We start from the raw sequence: 25,883 nt of genomic DNA, 5'->3' as shown, positions 1-25,883 counted from the left end.
GCTAGTCTTAACTTTTTACAGGTTAGTTAGCAGAAATTACCAAGAGAACTAGGACTTTTATTAATATCTGAATATACCTTAATTTCTTGAAAGAGACATTTGAGAAAGTAACTGCTCACAGAATTCATAGAACTACTTACGTTCAAAAAATCAAATAAGCTTTGAAGAATCTTAGATATGACCATCACCAGCTCTACCAGAGTAGAAGGTCTCTGGGAGTTGGACTTGGTCATTTTCATTCCTCCATCCCCAGTCCCTGGACTTCCGGGCACAGGGCAGCACTCAGTCAGTCAATAAAACGTCGAATGAAGGTATTTATGCCACTCCTGCCTGAAATCTTTCTTAGGAGGAGGTGGGATATACTAATTAAATAAAAACTTAAATGTCCAACCTTAGCTCACAGCATTGTAAACTATCAGAATTAGGCAGATCCTTAAAAGTCATCTAGATATAATGCCTGAATTGATTTTTATGGTTAGCAAATAATTATGTGGGCAAAAGGTTATGTTTAAGATCATTATAATCTCATGGTCCATTAAGCCAAGCTTTTGCAAGGTCTTAGAACAGGATGTGAACCATTCACGTGATGAAACTACAACTCAAAATCATTTTACCTTGTTGTGCTTCAAAGAAAGCTAGTCAGAGGAAGCCTCTGGAGTGGGAAGCCTTAGAACCTCACCAGCGCTATTTCTGTTGGGAACCTGGCCAGGGAGGCAGGCTGCTGACGTGGCACACGGCCAGGACCAAGGACAGGTGTCGGCCGTGGTGAGTGTCAGGCAGTGGCTGGTGTGAGAGGAAGGGGAGGGCCAGCCCAGAGTGACCGGAGGAGGGCAGCCGATCTCAGGGAGGCCGGAGATTGAGGGCAAGAGCAGGGTTCTCTCCATCTGCAGGCACCACTTGGATGCAACCTTAGACTCACTAGCTGGTTGAGGACCTAAACCAACGCCTACTTCCCAGTTAAGCAACCATCCTCAAGACCGATTTCGGAGGAAGCCAAGTGAAGTGATGTACAGACCAAAATCATGGAGTCAGTCAAGCCGAGGTCTTAAAAGATTTTGAAGAGGACCACTGAGTTGGAAAGAATGCAACTTTAAAACCTTTGACCTCGATGAAAACCAAACGCAATGATGAATAAGCTGCATCTTTTATATGTCCAGAGTTTCCCAAAGTTCTCACAACACCCCCAGTCTGCAGTTCCTTTCTCAGGGTGTGCCCAGATGCCAAAGTCACCTTCCACTTTCCTCCTTTACTTTTCTAGTACTGTTCACAAGCGTCTCCTCATCCTCCCTGGGTCATCAGGGGAGGGGACTGTTAAGTCCTACAGGTAAGATCTTCTTAGGCAGAAATTAATGGTCTTTTCAGTGTTCACCATCTTGCCTCCCAAATGCTGCCCCAACCTGTCAACAAGTAGGTAATATACATCTTAGCATCTTGTGGTTAAGAACCCCAGAAGCTTGGGTTGGTGGACGGGGAAATCCATGTCATTAAAGGAGACCATGGTTTCTGTCTACATTTCTCATTTTTTTAATCAATGTGATATTCTTCTACAAACATTTTTCCCCATTAAAAGAGCACCCTCTGAGTGTCTACAAGTGTGTGCTGGGTAAGCACGGGCAATAGTTGAGATCAGAGACAAACATGACTCAGACACTCACTTAGCGGGTCTGTCACTCGGCTTAACACCGCCAGCCGCTGGAGGGAACTGTCAGCACTGCACACTTGAAAATGGTTCTTAACACACAAATGAAAGGCTTGAAAAATGGCCAACTCTGAAGAAGGTCTGTAAGTCTACCTAGCAGAGATATTCCTGGTTTCCATCTCTACTGTGTCATTTGAGATGTCACCCCTGGGGGACACCAGGGGAAGGGCACACAGGACTCGGCACTGTGTCCCTGCGAGTGTGTAGCTGTTTCCAGATAAAAGGTTAAAACACTTTCACATTCCTCATCAGGAATGGTGGGGCTGAATCAGGCTGTGAGCTCTCACTTTGCTCTCCCTACTACAGAAAATTAGAGAGAGAAGAAAGCCACTGTCCCTCCCCACACTCCAAGAAGATGGCCACGTGCCTGCTCTGGTTCCCCGTCCCTAGGGAAGAAGTGATAGGCCTTGCTTTTCAAAGCCCTGGGCTCGGAGAGGCGATGAAGCTAGATGCTCCCTGGAAGGAAGAGCTTGGAGCTGAGATGGGTGCAGCCAGGTGGAAGAGAGAAGTGGGCAGAAGGTGGTGGGTGTCCCAGGAGTGACGCCCGATACAGAGGCTGAGTCAGGGACCACTGGGGCATCTGGGGAGCACCTGGGCACTCTGCCCCAGGGAGCAGCCGAATGCGGTCAGAGGGCTGGAGCCCAGCCAGGGCAGAGGGCCTGACCCACACGGAGACACCAGCTCTCAACAGCAGCAACGAGCAGCATAAACCACGTCCCAGCGTGACCACCACAAAGAACCAGAGCCCTCGCCCCGTCCCGCCACCACTGAGAAGCCAGGATGACTCTGAGTCCCTAGGGAAGACTGAGTCTCCCAAACACCTCGCCGGGATTGAATTTCCTGCCAGCCCGGGGTTGCGGGGGGAGGTGTGGGCAGGCAGGAATCTCATCACGTCCAGAGGAATCACTGACGCCAACATTCCATGCACATGAGTCTCTGGAACCAAATCTCAGCGCACAAATATCATGGGGTGTTACCTCCCTCACAGCGTGCTGGTCAGAGAAGGGAGCACGGGAAGCTGCTGTGTAAAGACAGTGGTGGGGGACGGGGGTGTACAGCTCAGGTGCAGAGCACACGCTTAGCATGCACGAGGTCCTGGGTTCAATTCCCGGTGTCACCATGAAATAAATAAACACATAAACCTAATTACTTCCCAATAAATAAATAAATAAATAAATAAATAAATAAATAAATAAATAAATAAGAACCTAATTACCTCCCCCCAAAAATAAACAAATACAAAATGGGCAGGGAGGAGCAGAAGGTAAGAAGCCATGAAATCTTCTCCAGATGGTTTCAACAGAGCAGTTTTTATCTAAAAGCCTTGGGTTTATCTGGGCAGTAATTATCCAGAAAAGCCTACTAAGATGTGACTGGTACTTTAAAAATCCATGTTAGGAAGGTCGAACACGGTGCTCGAGTTGCCCTATCTGTTCATCACAAATGAGCCCACGGAAGCCCGGGTGCGCAGCGGGGAAGGTGTGAGGACGAATGGCCAGGCCGGCCTTCCTACCTTAACCCTGAAAAACAATCCGAAACCAGAAATGCCGACAGAAGGCTCTCGAAGCACAGAAACACAAGGAGTATTCTAAATATCAGGTCGTTTCTGCCTCCTTTTTAAATTTCAATCATGTTTTCTATGTAGTCAGTCCCAAAGCTGATCATGTGATGATGTCGTTTTTCATGTTCACTGACAGATCATGGTTTTTTTTTTTCTTTCTTATTTAACTGAATTACAGTAAGTCAAAGAGTATGACTTGTCAGATGGGAAGAAGTCAAAATCTATCTTCCCGCAGAGCAACTATTATTAAAGAATGGGTCACTGATGTTAATACTCTGTGCATCCAAAATAAGAATGTCTCCTATTTAGTTACTTCTTCATCACAGCCAGTGCAAAAATAACAAAACGATTTTTTAAATTTCTATAGGAGTCACAAGATTATAATTTACTTTATAAAGGGCTCACGATTTTTTAAAAAAATATTTACAAAGAGAATCGCCAGGCTGGATGGCTTTTCACATCATCAGATTAACCAGCCCAGCGGCTGAGCCTCTGAAGCAAATCCCAGTCTTGCTGTGGGAGGCAGGGTCTGATTATAAACACGCTACCTTCCTCTTGGTCTCCCAGGCAAAAGGGATTGGGGTGTAATGTGTTTTATCTTTGTCTCTGTCTTATAAGGAGTAAACTAAATTTCAATGCATAAATCAATAATGCTGTAAGAGTGCATTAGGCAATTCATGAAAAGTTCAAATTATAAAAACATGGATTTATTTAAATTATAAGATAAGTAAACTGTATGTCATTTTAAATTTATTATCTCTGAATTATACAGGCTGCCATGAAACTCTACCTAACTTCTAGGTCAAGGTTGAAGATCTTGTGTTTCTTCAAAGCAGAAACTTCAAAGAGTCTTAAATTATCAATATTCTGAAATAGCAGTGTTCAAATATGAGGGAATTTACTGCCGTGGTTCCTCTCAAATTTAAATTTCTTAGGATAAAGACAAACTGATGACAACCCGCGTTTTCCAAAGCGGGGTTGTCAGTCTTGGCCCCTTTCCTAACTACATTCCTTCTGCTAGGAACAAGGGTCCAGTCATTTTAAAAGCTGTCCATGCCTCTCCTGGAATCAATAAATAGGTATCAATGCAAACGATCAGGGTTTGGTAAACAGCCTTTGCTACACTGGACCAAGGCAGAAGCACACTGAAATTCCCCAAGGGGTAGCTCAGTCGGATGCGGGCAACCCCACCCTATTCAGGCTCCCTGGATGCCAAGGTCTCCACCTTGCCTGGGTTCCCAGCCACATCTCCAGAATTCCTTGAATAAGCAGCCTGTCTGATCGCCCGCTACCTTAGCGTGGTGCTTCTAGCAACATAGTCTCCCCCTGGCCCTTTATCCTGCAGCCCCTGAGCTGGAATCCCTTTAGAATCAGATCACAGGCCCTGCTTCCGCCAGGACCTGCCCTTCCCCTGACTGGATGTGAGCTGGCATGGGCTTCCGTCCCCACAGCCCCCCTCTTGTCCTCAGCTCCTGTCGGCTCCCCACAAAGCCTCTTGGTGGATATACTCTGGGAGTCCGTCACGGCCCATAACCAAACCGTAAGATCTCTCATGTTAGAAAGAACATGAACCCAACTTAATCTGAACAACACAATGACCAGTTGTTGGAGCCTGTGCGGCCTGTCCCTCCAGGCCTGGGTCCAGGCTCCTTCCTCAGTCTTCCTTTAAGCCGCCTACCCACTTCCCACATGGCAATTAGCGCACTGAGTGAAAATTGCCTGCTTTTTTCCGGCTACACCCTCAGCTCCCTACTTTCACACTCACTGTTGTGTGCCCAGAAGGACGGCCGACACCTGGTAGGAGCTCCAAAAACACTTGTGGAACTGAACTGAAGCCAGTGAAAACAGCAAACACTCACATCCTTTTCCTGGGATCCGGTGAGGTCGCCCGCATCTTCATTCTCCTCTTTTTCTGCCCCGTGCTCTCCACTCTCTTCAGTCTTCTCCGTTCCCTGGTCAGAAAGGAAACCCATGGTGTCACCAACCTTGGATAAGCTTCCAGGTAAACACCAGACCACGTGTGCTGTGGTTTTCTGACTTAGACATACAGCATGTAAATGAAGCAAACATGGACCTCTACCTATGAATCACAGCCACCGGAGGACAGGGTCGCCAACTTCGACGTCGCTGATTGGATCTGTCGGTGTCAGTCAGCAGAGCCGACTCCCGTGTATGTAGGGTAAGACAGACCCTAACAAGAAGTTCATTAACCCATTTAAGGCTTATGAAGACAATGCCAAAGGGTTCCATACTTAGGCAGTATTGGTTTTCTATTGCTTACGTGGAAAGGGGCTTTATAATTTTAAAGACTGAAAAAGATAGATGATAGAAAGGATAGATAGATAGATAGATAGATAGATAGATAGATAGATAGATAGATAGATAGATAGATACGTAGGTAGATAGATAGGCAGGCAGGCAGATAGACAGACAGATGGAGGAGGTAGATGGACAACTAGACAGGGAAAGATTAGAATCTGTAGAAGGATTCTAGAAAGATTAGAAAGATTACATTCTGAGGAAGTAGGTCTTTGGGAAGGTGGTTCGAGACTCGACTCTCACCTCTGCAGCGCTCTGTGCCTCTCCGGCCATGTCACCACTGGGAAGGGAAGACGCCTCCTCAGGCAATTTTGTCACCTGCATCATATAAATTAAGACTGGTTGAGAATTTTCTTGAGGATAATAGCTTGTGTCCCAACATTGTTTAATCATTCAAAGTATGTTTGTCTTCACCCCGCACCTTCTCTTTACCGCACCACCAAAACCGACGTTGGTAGGGCAGTCCCTGCTGCTCACACCTTAGAGACAAGAAAATAAAAGCAAAAAAGCGTCACACTGCAAGTTAGGGGCAGGGCTGGCATACACTTTCTACTTTATGTTTTCTTGACTTATCCAGCGGCTCCCAGTCTTTTAAAATAGTAGGTTATTTTTCTCATCATAAGGAAAAAACTTGTAACCATGTGAGGTGATGAATGCTAACTAAACTTATTGTGGTGATCATTTTGCAATAAATATATACCAAATCATTATGCTGTACCCCTTAAACTAATACAATGTTACATTTTAATTATACCTTAGTAAAACTGGGGTGGGGGATTATTTTTATTACAAAGGCCCTTCAAGCTCCTGGAAACAATTTGAGCCACATACACACCCTCCAGCCCCAGGCTCCTACAGTACTTACTATCAGAATTTTTATATGTACCTAACTCTATTGTAATACAGACACGGAGGCTATTTTTGTTTTATTTTTGTGGTTTTTTAAAAATAGAAATGGGAACACACTATGCACAGCTTAATTTTTTAGCTTGATGTCTCATGGACATTTGTCCAGATTCATTCATGTGGTTCTAACTCACCATTTTTAACATCTCCTTCATATTAAATATATAATCATTTATTCAAATATTTCCTGATTGATGGTTATTCAGAACGTCCCCACGTCTGTGCCTCTACCAACAACACTATACTGAACTGCATAAAATTGTGGGGAAGATTAGATTTCCTTCTAAAAATAGAAACTGCCACAATTCACAGTCCCACGGGACAAGGTGCCTGTCCCTGTCCCCTTTGTCCTCGTCACCAGTGAAGACGACTGCTCGCTTTAATCTTTGCCAACCTGTTGGGGAGAAACTGGAATTTCATTTTTGTCTTAATTTACATTTTCCTCTTTACTGAAAAGGAAGGGCATATTTTTCATGAGTTTTAGCTACTTACATTTCCTGTTCAGATAAATGCCTTCACGTGTTTTGCCCGTTTTTATGGGTTGTTTGTCTTCTACTGTGAATATTCAGAGGTTCTTTATATAATAGAAATATTAGGCCTTTACCAGGTCACAAATTTTTTTTCCAGGCTATGATTTTTTACAACTTGTGTGATTTTTTGTTTTGTAGCCTTTTATACACAAATTTAGCTAACTTTTATTCTCTGAAATGTAGTTTTATTATTTTATATCAGCTATTAACATCTACAGATTTAACCCACCTGGAATCTAATTTTGTATATAATGTTAAGTAGGGCTCTGTTTTTTTCCAGACAGATGACAAATTGTGCCTGTACTATTTATATGCCATCATTTTCCACTGAATTAAGATAAACAACAAGTTCATACTGTACAGCACAGGGAACTATATTCAATATCTTGTAGTAATCTGTGGTGAAAAAGAACATGAAAATGAATATATGTCTGTACATGTATGACTGAAGCATTACGCTGTACATCAGATATTGACACAACATTGTAAACTGACTGTATTTCAACAAATGTATATATACAAACTTAAAATAACACTATTAAGTCAAAAACAGATGTTATTCTTGTCATTTATTAAGTTATATATGTATACTTGGATCCGTTAACACACTCGTCTATACATAAATATATAAACATATCCATGGACATATTTATCAGTTCCCATGTAAATATATAGCTTTTATCACAGTAGTTTTTAACATGAATTTTAATATTCAGAAAAGCAAGTTGCTACACAAAGTCTCCTTTTTCAAAAAATGTTTGGCTCTCCTCAGGCATTCACTATTCCAATACATTTTAAGATCACTTTTTCTAGTGTCAAAAATATTTTAATAGGTTTTTCGTTGAAGTAGTAGTAAATGTATTTATTACTTTAGAAATGTTTCACTTCTTATTGTCAAGGCATCCTATCCTAGGATACCATAGGTCTCTCTAACTAGTATTTGTTGGTGTCTGCCTTTCAGATAAATTTATTTCTAAACATTTTATAGACTTTTATCACCATTTTGAATGGGATTTGTTTTCTACATGTTAACTTCCTATCCATTATTGTTGATACAAATAAAGGCTACTACTTTTTGTATGTTTTTATTTTACCCAGAAATTTCATAAACTATCTTATTAATTCTAATGGCTTTTATTGGAGTTTCTTGAGATTTCTAGGCATACAATTATATCATGCACAAATAAAGATAATTTTTATATTTCATATGTGTTATATACACATGAGATACTTCATTTTTTTACTTTATTGTGATAACTACAGCCTCTAAAACAATGTTTAATGATGTGATGGTGACAGGCATGCCTATCTTGCTTCCAATTTTAAGAGAAATGCTTCAATATTTCATGGTTCATTATGATATAGCTGTCTTTTGATAATTGACATTTATCATATTTAATCAGTTTACTTCTACTATATTTTAATCCATGTTTCTTTTAACTAGGAATATCTGATGACATATAAAATATCTTCTTGGTATTTATAGACACAATCTTATGGATTTTCTTCATTAAAAATTCCATATAATGAACTATGTTGATAAAATAAATTCTACTTTAATTTGAGGTATTGCCTTTAATTCATTGCTAGATACAGTTTACTAACGTATTATTCAGACTTTTCCCCTCTGAATGCATAACAAAATTTGATCCAGGTATAACTGAAAGTGTTCTAAGTAACATGTCAACTGGTCAGGGGTTTCACCTATTTCATTTGTCTGTTCAAATTATATATAGTCAAATTACACATAAATGTACTCAAGTTATATGTAAGTTATGTACATATATACACACAGAGATGCGCACACATACTTCCCTTTTGTATTAAATTAATCTTGGTTTTTCTATTTGTTGATCCTCTGCCTACATTTTTATTCTATTTTTCTGCTTTCCTACTTTTATAAGTTGAATATTTATTTTACTAAATTTTTACCTTTCCTTTTTAATTATAATAATATTTAAAGTTAGCAATTTTCCTCTGTATAGGTATTTGGCTAGATACTGGGTTTGGGGTATGAAATAATCTCTTTTGCTTATTATTTGATGATTTGTAATCTCCATTTCATTTTCCCTTGGATATGGAGTTATTTGAAATGGTATATATAATTATTTCTTAAGCCTTTATGATATTTCTCTTTCAAGTTGTAATGATACACTTGGGATAAAAATGTAGTCTGTAAAATCATCCCTTTTAGAAATTTATGAAGGTTTTCTTTGTAACCAAGAACATAATAGATTTGGAAATTGTTCAGAAAGTGTAAGAGAAGGATACATTCTATTAATATCTATCTAATATACTTTTATTCTTGTGTGTATGTACATATATCCTATACATATCTATTAAATTGCTTGCTGTCACAAAAGACCCCGAATAGCCAAAATCATCTTAAAAAGGAAAAACAAAACTAGAGGTATCATGCTCCCTGGTTTCAAACTATACTACAAAGCCACAAAATCAAACAGCATGACACTGGCACAAAAACAGGCACACAGATCAGTGGAACAGAATAGAGAGCCCAGAAATAAACTCACACACTCATGGTCACTTAATCAATGACAAGGAGGCAAGAATATACAGCAAGAAAAAGACAGTCTCTTCAATAAATGGTGTTGGGAAACTGAACAGCTACATGCAAAAGAATCAAACTGGAGTACCTTCTCATACCATGTACAGAAACAAACTCAAAATGGAGTGAAGACCTAAATGTAAGACCTGAAACCATAAAATTTCTAGAAGAAAACATAAGCAGTATGTTCTTTGACATCAGTCTTGGCGGTATTTTTTTTGGATACGTCTCCTCAGACAAGGGAAACAAAAGCAAACACAAAGTGGACTACATCACACTTAAAGCTTTTGCACAGCAAAGGAAACTATCAACAAAACAAAAGGCTGCCTACTGAATGGGAGAAGATATTTGCAAACAATACATCTGGTAAGGGATTAATATCCAAAATATACAAAAAATCCATATTACTCAACATGAAAAAAAATTTTAACGGGCAGAGGACCTGAATAGACATTTTTCCAAAGAAGACACACCGAAGGCCAACAGCACCTGAAAAGATGCTCAACATCACTACTTACTAAGGAAATGCAAATCAAAACCACAATGAGATATCACCTCACACCTGTCAGAATGGCTATTATCAAAAAGACAACAAATAACAAGAGTTGGTGAGAATGTGGGGAAAAGAGAACCCTCATACACTGCTGATGAAATTATAAATTGGCGCAGTTACTACGGAAGAAAGTATGGAGATTCCTCAAAGAATTAAAAATAGAACTATCATATATTCCAGCAATTCTACTCCTGGGTATTTATCTGAAGAAAATGAAAACACTCATCTGAAAAAGTATATGCACCCCAATGTTCCTTGCAGCATTATTTACAATAGTCAAGATATGAAAGCAACTTAGGTGCCCATCAACAGATGAGTGGATAAAGAAGATGTGGTTTGTATATTTATATAAAATGGAATATTACTCAGCCATAAAAAAGAGTGGAATCTTGCAACAACATGGATGGACCTAGAGGGTGATCTGCCAAGTAAAATAAGTCAGAGAGAGAAAGACAAATACTGTACGATTTCACTTATATGTGAAATCTAAAAAACAAAACAAATGAACAAACATAACCAAACAGAAACAGAGTCATAGATACAAACAGATGGTTGCCGGAGGGGAGGGGAATGGAGGGAGGAGAAAAGTAGGTAAGGGAGATTAAGAGGACAAACTTTCTTCATGGAGCACAGCCCCATTGTACATCCAACTGCAACTGGGTCCAAGGATGCCTCTTTGCAGGATGCCAAGAGAATCTGAGACCCTTCTCAAAATCTGCTGACTCTTCTGCCTGTGATTTATAGCCTGAATCGAGATGCTTGCTGGTGTGCCTGAGTGTTTTTCAGAACACTTGGAGATTTAGGTCGCTTCAAGAATAGTTTTATCCTACAAATAAAGTGTCAACTAGGAGCTCAGGGGAATAAACAGAGGTACAAACTTTCAGTTACAAAATAAATGAATCACTGTTATGAACTGTACAGTATGAGGAATATAGTCAATAATGCTGTAATATCTCTGTATGATGACTGATGGTAACTAGACTTACCATGGCGATCATTTTGAAATGTACCGATATACTGAATCACTATGTTGTGTACCAGGAACTAACATAGTGTTGTTGGTCAAGTATACTTCAAAAACAAACAAACTCATAGGAAACAATTTGTGGTTACCAGAGGCAGGAGGAGAGGGAGGAGAGTTGGATGAAAGGTGGACATAAGGTACATATCTCCAGTTATAAGGTAAGTATTGTGGGTGTACTGTCTAATATGATAAATATAATTAACACTGCTGTACATTATATATGAAAGTTGTTAAGAGAGTAAATCCTAAGGGTTCTCACGCAAGGAAAAACTTTTTTTCTTATTCTTTAATTCTGTATCTATATGAGATGATGCCTGTTCACCATACTTACTGTGGCTCATTCCATCACAGATGTATGTCAAATCACAATGCTGCGTACCTTAAACTGTTGTGCTACGTGTCAAATATACCTCAATAAAGCTGGAAGAAAAAAGTTTTAAATTTTTAAAAATTAAGTTTGCTGGAAAAAATTAAGCTTGCTCATTCCATGTGTTTGTATGCTTAAAATAGTGTGTAATATGTACAAAGTACAATATGTTTATTGAAAGGTATGTTTTTAACAAGTTTCACTATATTTGTAAGAGTTTCTGATTTATGTACTTGACTGTCATGTAGTACGACCCATAAAGATCCACGACTGTTATATTTTCTTCATAGATTTTTAACATTTTTCATTATATAAGACCTCTTTTACCTAGCTTAGTGCTTTTATTCAGTTAATGCTTTTGGTCTTGAATTCCTCTACATATAATATTATTAATGCACTCCAGCTTTCTTTTTGTTTGTTTATTCCCTTCATTTCTATTTTTCTTTGAATTATTATTTTATTGTTATAAATAGCATTAGCCTCGATCGTTGTGAAAATCTAATTTCACTGACAATTCCAATCCCAGTACAGGCAAGTAATCTCCTGTAAACTCTCTAACAGGTAATGACTATAATCTCAACTCTTTTTACTTTTTATGGAAGTATCATTATTTGTCTAGGTCCAGTAAGAATCTGTGCCCCTGTTACCGGGGCATAATTGGAAATTGGTTATGCAACCAAGGCCTCACCTGAGTGTGGTATTAAGAGTGATGCTCACAACCAGATGCTTGTGAAGAGCTGGGGTTGACCTTACGAAGACAGTGCATACTTACAGAGCTATCCCGGGAAAACCGACCTGGCCCTTGGCCTGGGACAGCCCACCTAAGACAAGAAACGTGCTCTAAAAGCAGTAATGCTGCTTATGATACTGAACATCATTGTATAAGCACACATTCTCTCCATAATACTCAAGAGTGTCTATTTTTAGCTTGAGCAAGATTAATTTCCTTGCTGACACTTCTCCACGACTTGTTTACTACAAAACGATACTGTGACAAATAACATCGTTTCCATAAATCATCAAGTGTCCGTCTACCCAAAGGATACTTGAAGGACTTTGCCCGAGTGCCAGGCATAAACACCTGTAAACCCGAGCAATGCTGACAACTCCAAAGGTTCCAGCTCGGACAGTGCTGCTAATTAGCGCAAACCACCCAAGTTCCTTGGGCTGCAGCCGCCTCCTCCAGAAAGAGAAGGCTCTGGACTGGATGTCCCCTCAGGTCCCTCTGGGCTGGGCTTTATCATTCCACGGCCATCCCCTTTTTCCACTTAATCAAACAGAACTTCACACAATATGACAGAACCTAAGCACAAACTGGGGCGGGGGAAGGATCTAAAAACTGAGATTAACCTTTTTTTCAATTGAATAAGATGAAACACAGCAGAAGGTGAAACAGAATTACATACATTAGTGTGGCTGTATCTCAACACATAATGTTGATTTTGAAAAAAGGAAGCTGCAGAACATTCCAAAAAATTGCAATACCATTAAAAATACAAAAAAATATGTATTGCTTGTGAAGATAAATACATAGTTTTATATAGTTTTTTTAAAAATCCATGATGTTGGTGGTCCCCAAAAAGGAGGGAAACAGGGATGGGGAGAGGAACAAAGTGACCCCATTGTTTCTCTGTAATGTTTGAGTTCTTTAACTAAAGCAAATATGACATCACATTCACTTTAGAGAGGCATATACATGAATATTTGCTAAGTGAGCCCTAACTTAGTGGCTGTTGAACAGAAGTGTACATCAGAATCAACCAAGGAACTTTTTAAAACTGAAGATCCACGACCCTCTCCCCTCATAATTGAGGGTCAGTAGGTCTGAAGTAGAACTCTGTCATCTGAATTTTTGTTTAAAGAAAAAAATCACCCACAATCCCACCATCTTCCTAAAGAAACCCGCTGTGAACATTTTTTTTCATCATTCCTTTCATTATATTTTTTTGTCCCTTGTCTATCCCCTTGTAGTTGAGATGGTATTGAATGTACACTTCAACTGTCTGCTTTTATTCACTTACATTTTTAAAAACTGAATTTTTTAGGGCAGAGATTATCGCTCAGTGGTAGAGTACACGCTTAGCATGCTCGAAGTCCTGGGTTCAATCCCCAGCACCTCCATCTAAATAAATGAATAAATAAATAAACAAACAAACAAAACTAATTACCTCCCCAACCCCCCAAAATTTTTAAATGTAAAAAAAAAAATGAATAAAAATTTGAAAACTGAGTTTTTAAAAAACTGTCCAAGTGATTCTTTTGCAAAGCAGCTTGTAATAAAACATAGTAATATTTAAAGAAAAATTAAACAAAAGATACACAAATGGACATAGCTGCATTTTTCATAATGGTCCCAAAGTGGAAACAACCCAAATGTCCATCAGCGGAGGAATGAGTACGTAAAATGTGGTCTATTCGTACAATGGAATATTATCCCACCATAAAAAGGAAAGCAGTACTGACATGTACTGCCCACCAGATGAACCTTGACAGCTAAGTGAAAAAAAGCCAGAACAAAGAATAAAATATTGTATGATTAGTCCAGGAGGGGCAACATCCCAATAAAAGGAATTTCAAAAAGAGCAAAGCAAAGGAAATGGAAACTAATGGGAAGAGAATGACCACAGAAATAGTGCCCCCAGTGTTTCTGAGAACTGAAGGACATGACTTTCCAGATTTTAAAAAAGCCCAGCAAATGCCCAGCACAAACGAGGAAGAAAAGATCAATTCCAAGCAGCTCCTCATACAACTTCAAAACGAAAAGAAGATCCTAAAATCTCCCAGGAACAAGAAAAACAAAAACAGGCACAAATAAAAGACTAAAGAAAAGTCATACGCGAGGATTCAAGGCAGCATCGACCACTTTCTGTAATAATCCTGGCCTCACTGTTTGACCTTTACAATATTATGCATGTATTAATCAGGTAAAAATAAAATTTTATTATTCAAAGAAGTCTTTTCGTAGAGAAATGAAAATACACATTGGGTTATAAAGATGCATTTAAGATAGAAACTCATCACACCAAATTTCTATTCGTAGCACAACAAAATCAGAAGCCAAATTTTAAAATAGAATCTGATGGCCCTAAAATCAAGGGGATTAAACACACCGATCACTGATTTAGTGAAGCTGGTACACCGTGAAAGTTATCATCCTATCAGAGAGCTATTGGGTGGCACATTTCTGGCCCATGAAAATACTTAAGCAGTTTTGTCTCACTAAAAGCTCTGGGAATTTCATGGCCACAATTATGAAAGGGTTACTCACAATTTTTAAAAACTTGTGAGCAACAAATGTTCAAAAATATAAGCAAAGAAAATTATGGCACACCAACTTGATAGAGTATTATACAAGCTATATAAAGGACCATTACGAGGCCAGCACAAACAAGTTGATGATACACTAATAAGATTAAAAATAAAGCAATGAGTAAGTTGATCATGATACAATTTAATAGCTCATTAGACAAAAGTTTCAAAAGATCATTATGAAGACAATAGCCACAGTTTAAAAATTGTAGTGTTACAAGAAGAAGAATGAAAAAAACATTAAAGAACTGTGCAAAGGGAAGAAATGAAGATTCCTGGGATTTGCTGTGAACATGGAGAGAACATATTTTTCTATTACTTTTCTGTCCTGTTTTTGTGACTCTGGGTGGAGAGGGTGGCTCTAAGAATTTGACCTATGAAAGGTTAAAGGAAAACTCTCATTTCAAAGCTCTGCCGGATTATTATTGACCAGGGATAGAAAAATCCATTTTGTTTAGAAAACCGCGACGCAGTCTTCGATTGTAAAAACTGGACTCTCCCTCTCAGTTCAACCACATTTCCAAATGTGGTCCTTCTTCAGAATGAGTATCTACACCCACCAGCTAGAAGTAATCATTCCATCCCCATCACATTCAATTCATCAGCAATTCTTACCCATTCTCCCTCCAAAACAGACACTAAAGTCATTCACTTCTGTACTGTACTCCCCACCACCACCCTGGTCCAAGCCACCCTATCATCTCTTCCAAAAAACTACAGTAATTTGTGCCTCTTCAATCCATTCATCCCATTGTAGCCAAAAGAGTTTCAGAGAAGGAAATAAGATGACTTTACCCCTCAGCTTAAAACCCTAATAATGTCTTCACTGCATCTAAAATAGACTCCAGAGTCCTGCTGTGGCCCATGGCCCACCCACCTGCCCTTCCCACCTCCCATGGTGCCCCTTCCCCTCACTCCAGTGACTCAGGCCTCATGGCAGGTCTTAGAAATTGCCAAGCTCTTTCCTGCCTCAGGGCCTTTGCACTTGCTTTTACCGTTGCCTAAAACACTCTTCCCTCCACCCTTCCTTTCCTTCTTCAAGACAGAAGTGTCCTCACCAAGAAATGTATCTTAACACTAGGCGCCATCTCTTAAACGTAACAGCTAAACTAAGGTGACTCAGTTAACAAACTCCTATACCAAATAAAACAAATAAATAAAGTGATGTCTTTAGCACTTTTAAAACTGTTAATAAAGTGTGTGAAATATGTTGCATTTAAGTTGACCAAAGCCAGAAGGTATTTCATTAAAAGGCAAGGCTTCTTCCTCCTATAAAACCCTTAACCAACTGTGAAATCTACATGTTACTTTTTGGAGAAGGACCTGGTGCTGCACCTGCACACGTTAACCAAGTTCTAAGAAACCACAGACGCGTGATCTGAAGAACGTGGACACCCGCCCACCTGCCTCTGAGACAGACCCGCCTCCATAAGGCAGGACTTGGAGCTGTTTCTCCTACACTGAGAATTAATTTGGACTCAGTCATCACAAATCTCTTGAAATGACTCTGGGCACAAGCAAACAAATTAATTAAGAAATAGGGGAAGGTATAGCTCAGTGGTAGAGCATGTGCTTAGCATGCACGAGGTCCAGGGTTCAATCCCCCATCCCTCCATTGAATAAATAAATAAATAAATAAATAAATAAATAAACAAACAAACAAACAAACAAACAAACAAACCTAACTACCTCCTTCCACCAAAAAATATTAAGTAACTGAATTAGACAAATGTGTGCTTGACTTGTATCTATGGAGAGTCCTGTATGAGACACTTGGAAGAGGCAAGGCATGCAGTGAAGACAAGAAAAAGTGAATCCAGGTGGTCTCCACTAGGCACTCAAATTCATGGTATTTGCTTTATTAGCATAATTATTTATCTAACTGATATAATTATACATAATCAAAGATGAAACAACACGGGAGGGAAAAACTTGATGACACTTATCTTGTTCTTGAGTCTAGACCTTACTTTTTCCCTCCTATCAGACTAAAAAATCAAAATTCAATTTATTTTAAATAAAAATAACTCATCTAGGAGCACAGATCACTATTAAATTAACTAATATAAGCTGTTATGAGAAATTTGTAACAAAGTAATTTCATAGACATAATCTGAGGATGTATATTTTTACATATTTAATTAATGCACTTAAGATTATTTAATGCAATGATATTTCTTAACTTAGGTATTGTAAAGCTTACTGTAACAAGGTGTAAACAGAGCAAAAACAATAAAAGCACAGTTTTGAAACATGTTTTAGTAGAAACCATGCATTATCTCTATGCAAAAGACTCCATCAGAATAAGAAGTGTATTAAAACCATGTTAATTTAAAGATCACCACTTATTAAACAGTCTTGGATGTGAAATTTGACCTCAATTCTTATGACCTGTATTGGGCCCCAAGGGGGTATCCAAGCTTACCTTTGAGCCTGGAGGGGGAGCCAAGCCAAGGAACGAATAAATAATATTCTCTTCTTTTGCAGAGAAGAAAGAGTCAAAGTCCTTGAAGCAAAGGAAAAGAATGATTAAACCCAATGCACACTTGTGAGCCAGAATACTGACCTAAGTCGATCTTTATATTTATTACTCATTAAGTTAGGAGCTAACACAAAAGATTACACTCATTTGCTTTGCCTGAGATGACTAACCCCAAAAGGTAGGAAGTTTACATTTGTTTTTTTCATCCTTTCACTCTGCCTGTTACAGTGCGGTGAGAATTCACACACACACACAAATTATCCATGTTCAGGAATTGTTGACAAGACCCAGATACACATAGTAAAAGGCTTCTCCAAAAGTTTCACGTCTTTAGCCGGTTTCCCTGTAATTTGTTCCTATGGATTTGGACTCTGATTGGGGTCCAAACAACACAGGACTAAAAAGACTCTGACAACTTAGGATTTCTCTGCTAGTATCACAGCAGTCTCTAAGGGCCCAGACCTGACCTGTCTCAGGCCCCTCCGATACCAGGAGCCACAGGATTGTGGAAGGCTTAGAAAGACACTCGTGTTGCCAAAATGGGAAAAACTATAGAGAGATGTGAAACCTGTGAAGTTCCGCCCCCCACGCCAGGCCACACCCAGGTCAGCATGTCACCAGGTGGGTCCAGCCCTAAACAAACTAGCTCAGTGGTAGAGCGCATGCCTAGCACGCATGAGGTCCTGGGTTCGATCCCCAGTGCTTCCATTACATAAATAAACAAATAAACTTAATTACCTCCCCCTCAAAAAAAATTTAACAAAAAAACAGTGTTGCCAAGGGCTTCAGCAGGTATGGTTGAGTCTGGCCTGAATGAACAGGACAACCCTCAAATCAACATGGTTGGGTTACTGCCTGCCCTACTATCATGTGTGTTAAGAGCTTAAACCCAAAGACAGGCCACTTCTATTGGGAAGAAAATGTTATGTAATTCCTGTGTGTTTATCCTAGCCAAAGCTTCACTATTTTCCTACCTCTTGCCTTGATTCTCTCAGTGATTAATTTTATTCTTTTGTACTGACAGTACTTTTGTAAGCTGCCTCAAATCTTAGCTAAGGAAATACAGCTTCATGAGTAAGTGATTCTTTGGTATCAGAAATTCTGATTGACTCCTGGATCACACACTTTCTAGGTGGTGTTAAAAAGATTACAGGACAGAGGCATTAACAGCAGTAGTAGTAAGTAGGTAAAATGTAATAAAGTAAATTTATGCCATTTCCCCAAAATTCTATAGATAAATATCTGATCATCTCTAGTTGCCAACTGTAGAAGCTTTCAAGTCAAGACAGGCTTTCCTACAGTTGAGGAGATTGTCTTTTGCTTCAACTTAAATCCAAATAGCTTCTTCAGAATTTCAGACTGAAGAGCAGTGGGTCAGGGCTTTTTACTTGATGTTAACAAATAGATGTAGAAAATCGTAAGTATGAAATGTTTTTTTCAACTTCCAGTTATGTTAATATGGCAGATTAGATGCCCTGAAACACCAACTCAAAAAAAAAACTTAAATCAGATTAAGAAAAAAATAAATCATAAAAGCATTGCTAAGCTGGTACAAAAAAAAAAAAGAATATAGCCACGTGAGATCAAGAGTCCTAAGAATAAGCACACACCAAGGCTTCCATCCAGGCTGAGAGCTCCTTACAAACCCAGGAGACCTTCATCTTCCACTCTGATGCCACAGAGAGAAAACAGGGACGGAGCTAAAGCCAGGGTCTCCTTGAGGTGGAGTTTTATAAAACACACACACATACATATACACACATATAGATACACATACATACATATGCACATACAAGCACACACATACATACAGATTTATACACAGATGTATAGATATGCATACAGACACACACACATAATATATACATATACACATATATATGCATAATATATGAGAACGTACATGCACAGATATATAGATACACACACACATATATAACATGTGCACACATATACATACACATATACAGACACACATATACACATACATGCTCATATATACACATATACATGCACATGCAAGAACATGACATACACATATACATAGATACACATACAAATACATATATACGCAAATATGTGCACATATACATATACATATATTTGCATATAAACATATACACAGACACACATATCTATACAGACAGAGATATACACATACATGCACGTATATACATACACACACACACACACACACAGTAGAACCCCATTGAGGGCTCTATGCTCAATGTAAGTATAAATGAGAAATAACCCTCCCATGAAAACTAGAAAGGAAGGAAACTTGCCTGATTCAACTTTGGTGCTCAGTGAAAGAGAAGGCATTCTTCCCTGAGACATTCTAAACACAAGCCAAAATTCATGAGAGCTTGTGATCCAAATTCCCAAGGCATGTGTGATCCAGAAACCAATGTAAAAGGGTTCTAGCTTTTATTGAGCTCCCAGGAAACTAGCAGAAACAAATTCCAGGCCTCAAAGAGTATCCACAAATAACGTTTTTAAAATGAACAGTTCAGAGTCAAAAATGACAAAATAAATAGGGAAGTAGATGTAGCCTATGAGTGAAAGCCAGCAGAAATCGCGGAGCACACACTCAGATCTCTGCCTGGAATTATCAGGCAGAAAGCATAAAATATCTATATTTAATATAGATAAAGAAATGAAAGAGAAGCCTGAAAACACAAGAAATAAACTAGAGAAAACAAGGAAGCAAACTTGGAAAAGAACCAAAAAGTCCTCCTAAAAGTGAAAATGTGGGTTACATAGCCAACCAGACACATCAGATGAAAAACTTAGCTAACTGGGAAATGCAACCAAAGACATTACCTGGAGAAGGAAAAAAGAAAAAAAGATGGGAAATGCAGAAGAAATATTATTATAGAAAAATGAGAAGAATGAGAAGAGAGAATGAGATGGTCTAACACACGTCTTACAGGTGCTTTAGGAGAAACTAAGAGATAATATGGGGGATGGGGTATAGCTCAGGGGCTCAGGGGTAGAGTGTGTGCTTGAGGTCCCGGGTTCAATACCCAATACTGCCATTAAGTAAGTAAGTAAGTAAGTAAATAAATAAATAAATAAATAAATAAATAAATAAATAAAACTAATCCCCCCCCCCAAAATAAAAACTTTTTTAAGTTAAAATTTTTTTAAAAGAGAGAGATCATGGGGAAGAAGCCATACTCAAAATACATACCTAATAATTTTCTACACTTGTTGAAGATCTCAGTCCTTACACTCAGGAAGCCCAGTCAATAACCCTGTTGCTTAGGTATATACACAAGGGAGATGCAAGAAAAGAAAAGGAATGGTGAACACAAAATTCACGACACTGGCTCCCTCTCGTGCCGAGGGAGCTGGACGCGAAGGGGGTGATGCACTCAGTGTGCTTCTAAATTTCTGGGGATATCACACTTCTCAAACCTATGGTGTGTGCACGGCTGTTCACTTTTATTACTCGTGTATAAGCTATATGTTTTTCTCATCTCCAGCATATTGCATAATAAAATTTTAATAACATGAAGTTGCTTGTTCGGTAGCATCGATGTGTTGAGAACGCCCTCCCCCTGCCCTAATTGGGCGGGCATCCTGTCCTCCCTTGCAGCCCGGAGTCCCCAGAGATACTTGTCTCTCTGTTGAACGGTCAAGGTCCCCTCTGGTTGTGTCCAGGTCCAGGCAGGCATCCCAGCCCTCACCTCGGCTAAGGTGCACAGACTCCAACTTGGCATCGCCAGACCAGTTTGCTACCCCCAGTTACTACTCCTCTGCCAGACGGGTAACCTGGCCTCCGCTGTGCCTGGCTTCCCATCTGGTGTCTCCTTTCTCTAGCTAAGAGCTGTCTGCCATGCCCTTGGGATAACGTCTTCATCAGCTTTGCACAGAGCAGCAGGCATTCAGCCTGGCAGGGGCACGGTGGTACTCAGGACTAGCCCTGCCCTCCAGTCTGCTCACTGCCCTGGTGCCGAGAAATCCACTGCTTGTCCTTGACGTCCCCTCTACCTGCTGCCATCATCAGGTACGGCTTCTGGGTGACCATTCAAGAATCCCCAGAGTCTAGTGAGTCAACTTAAATAATAGAGTTATTCCGACAGAACACATTTCCATCTTGTGGAAAGAAATAGTTACCATCTGGATTTCTGCCATTTTAAACCTGACATATCCTTCAGAACCTTTGAGTCTCCTTTTAAAATCTGCACCTACAATACAAACAATCATTTTTACTACTTTCTAGACACAAAGCCCTCTGCCTCATTAATGCACTTTTTTGTTAAGAATATCCACGGACTGCAGAAAAGCAAATTTAGCAAAGCAGCAAGTAAGATAAACGACTAATATTTCTCTGAAGGCAGAACTGAAAAGAATTAAATACAGTTAAACATAAAATAGTTTCTATGCTTATTTCACTAGAGCCATACTTATAATAGGAAAATACATCTTAAAAATTGAAGTCTTTTTTCTTACTCGGAAAATCTTTTCTTTTTCCTCCACAATTAAAATGAAAAACATTGCTAGATCACAGCAAAACAGAGTAAGAAATGCCTTTGAGGTTTTATTTTTATTTTTATAGCAGAAAAATACCTGCAAACCTTTTACCCTGGGAGTTAACATAGGTTGAAAGAAAATACCTCAATATTGTCTCTACTGTAACTAGGACAGTTAAAATAAAAGTAAGACGTTAAAAATCCTACTTTCACTGGAAAAATACTAGAAGAAAACATAAGATGATTCTCTTGATGATTTTAGAGCACAGAACGATTTTCTAAACAAGACTAGGAGTGTGGGAACCATTAAAAAAAAATTTCAAAATTTTTTAAGTTCTTTATTCCAAAAAAATCACTTTAAAAAGTTAAAAGACAAATAAGAAACATGGGAAACTATTTCAACATCTATGATAGTGAAAGGGCGACTTCCCTTTGTACGCAGACAAACCAACAAACAATACCTGTAACCAAACAGAAAAACAGCCAGTCACAGAACACAGACAGCTTATCAACAGAGGAAGAGACGTTAGGCCTCACCCATAAAGACAGAAATCCAAGGCAAAGCAGTGAGAACACATTTTTCATCTAAAACATTGGCAGAGATCCAAAAGTTTGCATGTACAGTGTTGTCCAAGTCACAGGGAACTAGCCATTCTCAAACTACGTTTGAAAATGTCAGCTGGTGCCATGGCCATTTGCCAAGATCTACTGAAACGTGAGATGCGTATATACGCATATGCATATATGCTCTACCTCAGCACACCTTCTAGGAGTTTATCCTACACATATACGCTCAGACTGAATACAAAGCTCTGGGTGCCTAAGCGGGTTTCTACAGCAATATTTGTAGCTGTGAAAGACCGTTCCCCCTTAGAGGACTCTGCCAATAATAAACGTCTCAATCAATGAAACATTATGCAGCCATTAAAATCAGGAGTATGTGCAGCTAGGCAATGCTCCCTGAGATACGATTATTAAGTAAAAAGAACGAACTGTATAGAGTACGCCCCCATTTTTAAGTTATATACAGTCATTAATATACATCAAAAATTTCTAGAAAGCCAAACCAGAAATTGCCAACGCTGATTGGTCAGAGCAGGAACTGGATACATAATTTGCAGGGCTGGTGTAAAAAGCACAAGGTATCTCTTGTTCAAAAATCATAATAAATTTCAAGACAGCGACAGTGGAGCATCAAACTAGGCAGAGAGCTCTCTTGAGCATGCGGCCCTGTGTGACTTCCCGGGCGGCAGGCCTGTGAAGCCAGCCCACCTCAGAGGCAGAACCAGAGTGACAGGGCTCTGAAATGGGAGGAAGAATAATTTCCACTGCAAGCAACTTCTGAACCGCTTTAATTGTTCTGTGTGCACGTGTATTCATTTTTCAATTATTAAAAAATATTTCATAAAAAATAAAATAAGTGGGGAGGGTATATAGCTCAGTGGTAGAGCGCATGCTTAGCATGCAGGAGGTTCTGGGTTCAATCCCCAGTACCTCCATGAAAAAATAAATTAAAATAAATAAACCTAATTACCTCCCCCCTCAAAAAACAAAAGCAAAAAACATTTTAATAAATAAAATAAAATAAAAATTGTCCATCACCACTACCCTCCCCCAGAAAAATTCTCCCTTTCCTCATCCAACAAGAGCCACAGTTCTCAGAAATTCAGGTCAGGGCGGAGTGATGCCAGGAGGTGACAGGTCTGGAGGGGAGTGGGGGACAGGAGGGCTGGAGGGCAGGGAGTAAGGGAGGGGCTCTTCCTGACAGAGGAAGTGCTCTCTGCACTCCTGAAACTCCAGCTGAAATCCCGGAGAGCTGGACTGGAATTTACATTCCACTACACAAGTGCTGGCCACATTAAGACTGAAAACAGACCCACAGGACTTTGAGACAAGCCTCTGAAGAACAGCCATGTAAATTCATACCTCCCTGTACTGCCCCCCAACAGATCCACGTCCACCCACAACCTCAGAAGGTGACCTTATTTGGAAATAAGGATATTTACAGATGTAGTTGGTCATGGTGAGGCCATATTGGACTAGGGTGGAGCCCGTTCCAATGACTGTGGTCCTTATAAGAAGGCCCTGTGAAGATGCAGAGAGACCCACAAGGAGAGGCCCTGTGAAGCTGGAGGCAGAGCTGGACATGACACCTTAACAAGCCAAGGAATGCCAAAGATTGTTGGCCGCCACCAGAAACTAGGAGAGAGGCCGGAAATGGATTTTTCCCTCAGAGCTTCCAGAAGACACCAACCCCCTTGGCACCTTGATTTCAAACTTCAGGCCTCTAGAACTGCGGGAAAATAAATTTCTGTTACTTTAAAGCACTGTGATATTCAGCTTGGGCTGCCATAACGAAAAACCATCGACAGGACAGGGCTTGAGCAAGAGAAATGTGTCCTCTCCCAGTTCCGGAGGCCAGAGGTGGCCTAGTCGGGTTCTGACCAGAGCGCTCTTCCTGGCTTACAGACGGCTGCCTCCAGCTGTGTGCTCACAGGGCGAGGAGAGAGGGAGCCAGTCCTGCCTCCTCTTCCTGCTGGGGCACTGATCCCAGCATGAAGGCCCCACCCTCGTGACCTCATCTAACCCCCCCTCCCAAAGGCCCTGTCTCCAGATACCACCACACTGGGCGCTGGGACTTCACTCTGTGAATCTGGGGGCAGGGCTGTTTTGTTACCTCAGCCTTAGGACACTAATACAAAACCTAACAACTGAACAATCCACGCTTCAAATCAGAGGCCAGGAAGCTTTTCTGTAAACGTGTAGAGTAAATATTTTTGTGGGTCATGCGGTCTCTGTCGCAACTGCTCGGCTCTGCTGTGTGCAAAATCAGCCATAGGCAACAGGTGAATGAATTCATGTGGATGTAAAACTTTGCTCCAGTAAAACTTTACTTCGTAAAATGGGCAGCTGCAGGCCTTGGCCCCTAGGCTAGACTGTGGGACCTGCTTCAGAAGAGAAATGTCATAAAGAGAACGTAAGCTAAGCGACCAGCAGTTTTGTGCAGCAAGAAGAGAAGAGGTGAGTCAAGGTCCCCCCGCCAGGCTGCAGGCTTCAGAGGCAGCACGGGCCTGAGCAGCCTCCACCTTCCAGGACCCGCTGCCGCGTCCGGAGAGCGGCCTGGAAGTCCTGCATGGCCCCTAAGATGGCTAGCTCTCATGCTCTACAATGCTTGGGGTTTTTAAATGTTTCTTTTCAACAAGTTGCCTTACTAAGTATAATCTGTAAACTCTGAGGGAAAAGTGATTTTTATGGTAAAATGAACTACTAAAGGTATAAAACACAGTTGCTGTTGTAATCAAAACGTCCAGAACAGCTTCTAATTATTTAGAGGCATTTACGCAAACTGCTCTTGTATCTGCAGTAGGATTTTCCTTCTGCAATTTCTTTACAAAAGTGAAAACCCAGCCCTGTTTCTGTGTGAGTGCGTGAAGGAGCACCCTGCAAGGCCGATCAGAATTTCTTTCCAACTGAATGCATATTTTATTTGAACCAGTGAGCTCGATTCTTCAAAATAAAATAAGGAACCTAAAATCATCCCAGGAACTCCTGAATTATCATTTGACTGTTTCCATCATTTTGTAAATCTTAAATATTGATTCTTCACAATGGACCTACCATCCAGGTGTTGGATGGAAGAAATAGATCGTGACCTGAAAAATGTGAATAGATGCAAATGCTGCCTCGAAATTGATCTGCTTTAAATAATTTCTGATAAACATACACACGCAGAAGAATTTTCCAAGAAATCAGCTCTCACCCCACAATACTGCTCTTCGTTAAAGATCTGGGGAGGCAAAGGAATCCCATTCTGAGGTTTCTTCTCTCCAGGGACATTCTCTCTCATCCACTTCCTATTGTCTTCATCGCCAGCAATATCGAATTCCTTAAAGTCGATTTTATTAGCTTCCAGAAAGCCCACTACTTCTTGCTGTTTCTTCCTAATCTGCTCAGGAGTAGAGAAAGATGACTGTTAGGCTGTTTCTAACAACTGTTTTGCTTATGTTTACATAAATTAAACCCTTTCTCCAACTATACCATACAACACGAATACTTTTAAGTATTTAAACCAGGAAAACAATAAAATCA

General features: G+C 39.9%; 1 protein-coding gene across 1 annotated transcript in view; it reads right to left on the bottom strand.

The window, feature by feature from the left end:
- The window catches only part of SH3BGR (SH3 domain binding glutamate rich protein), a 40,538-nt gene that overhangs the window by 7,939 nt on the left and 6,716 nt on the right, over positions 1–25,883 (bottom strand). The window contains exons 2-5 of the mRNA XM_010999034.3: positions 25,555–25,740; positions 17,260–17,340; positions 5,823–5,897; positions 5,120–5,212 (exon numbers count right to left, since the gene is read on the bottom strand). Of these exons, the coding sequence (XP_010997336.2) occupies positions 5,120–5,212; positions 5,823–5,897; positions 17,260–17,340; positions 25,555–25,740 (435 nt within the window). The remainder of the gene's footprint in view (positions 1–5,119; positions 5,213–5,822; positions 5,898–17,259; positions 17,341–25,554; positions 25,741–25,883) is intronic.

This window comes from Camelus dromedarius, chromosome 2 (genome assembly GCF_036321535.1).
Source record: "Camelus dromedarius isolate mCamDro1 chromosome 2, mCamDro1.pat, whole genome shotgun sequence".
Taxonomy (NCBI): Eukaryota; Metazoa; Chordata; class Mammalia; order Artiodactyla; family Camelidae; genus Camelus; species Camelus dromedarius.
Note: the sequence above shows the minus strand (reverse complement) of the source record. Positions and strands in the feature narration are given on the sequence as shown.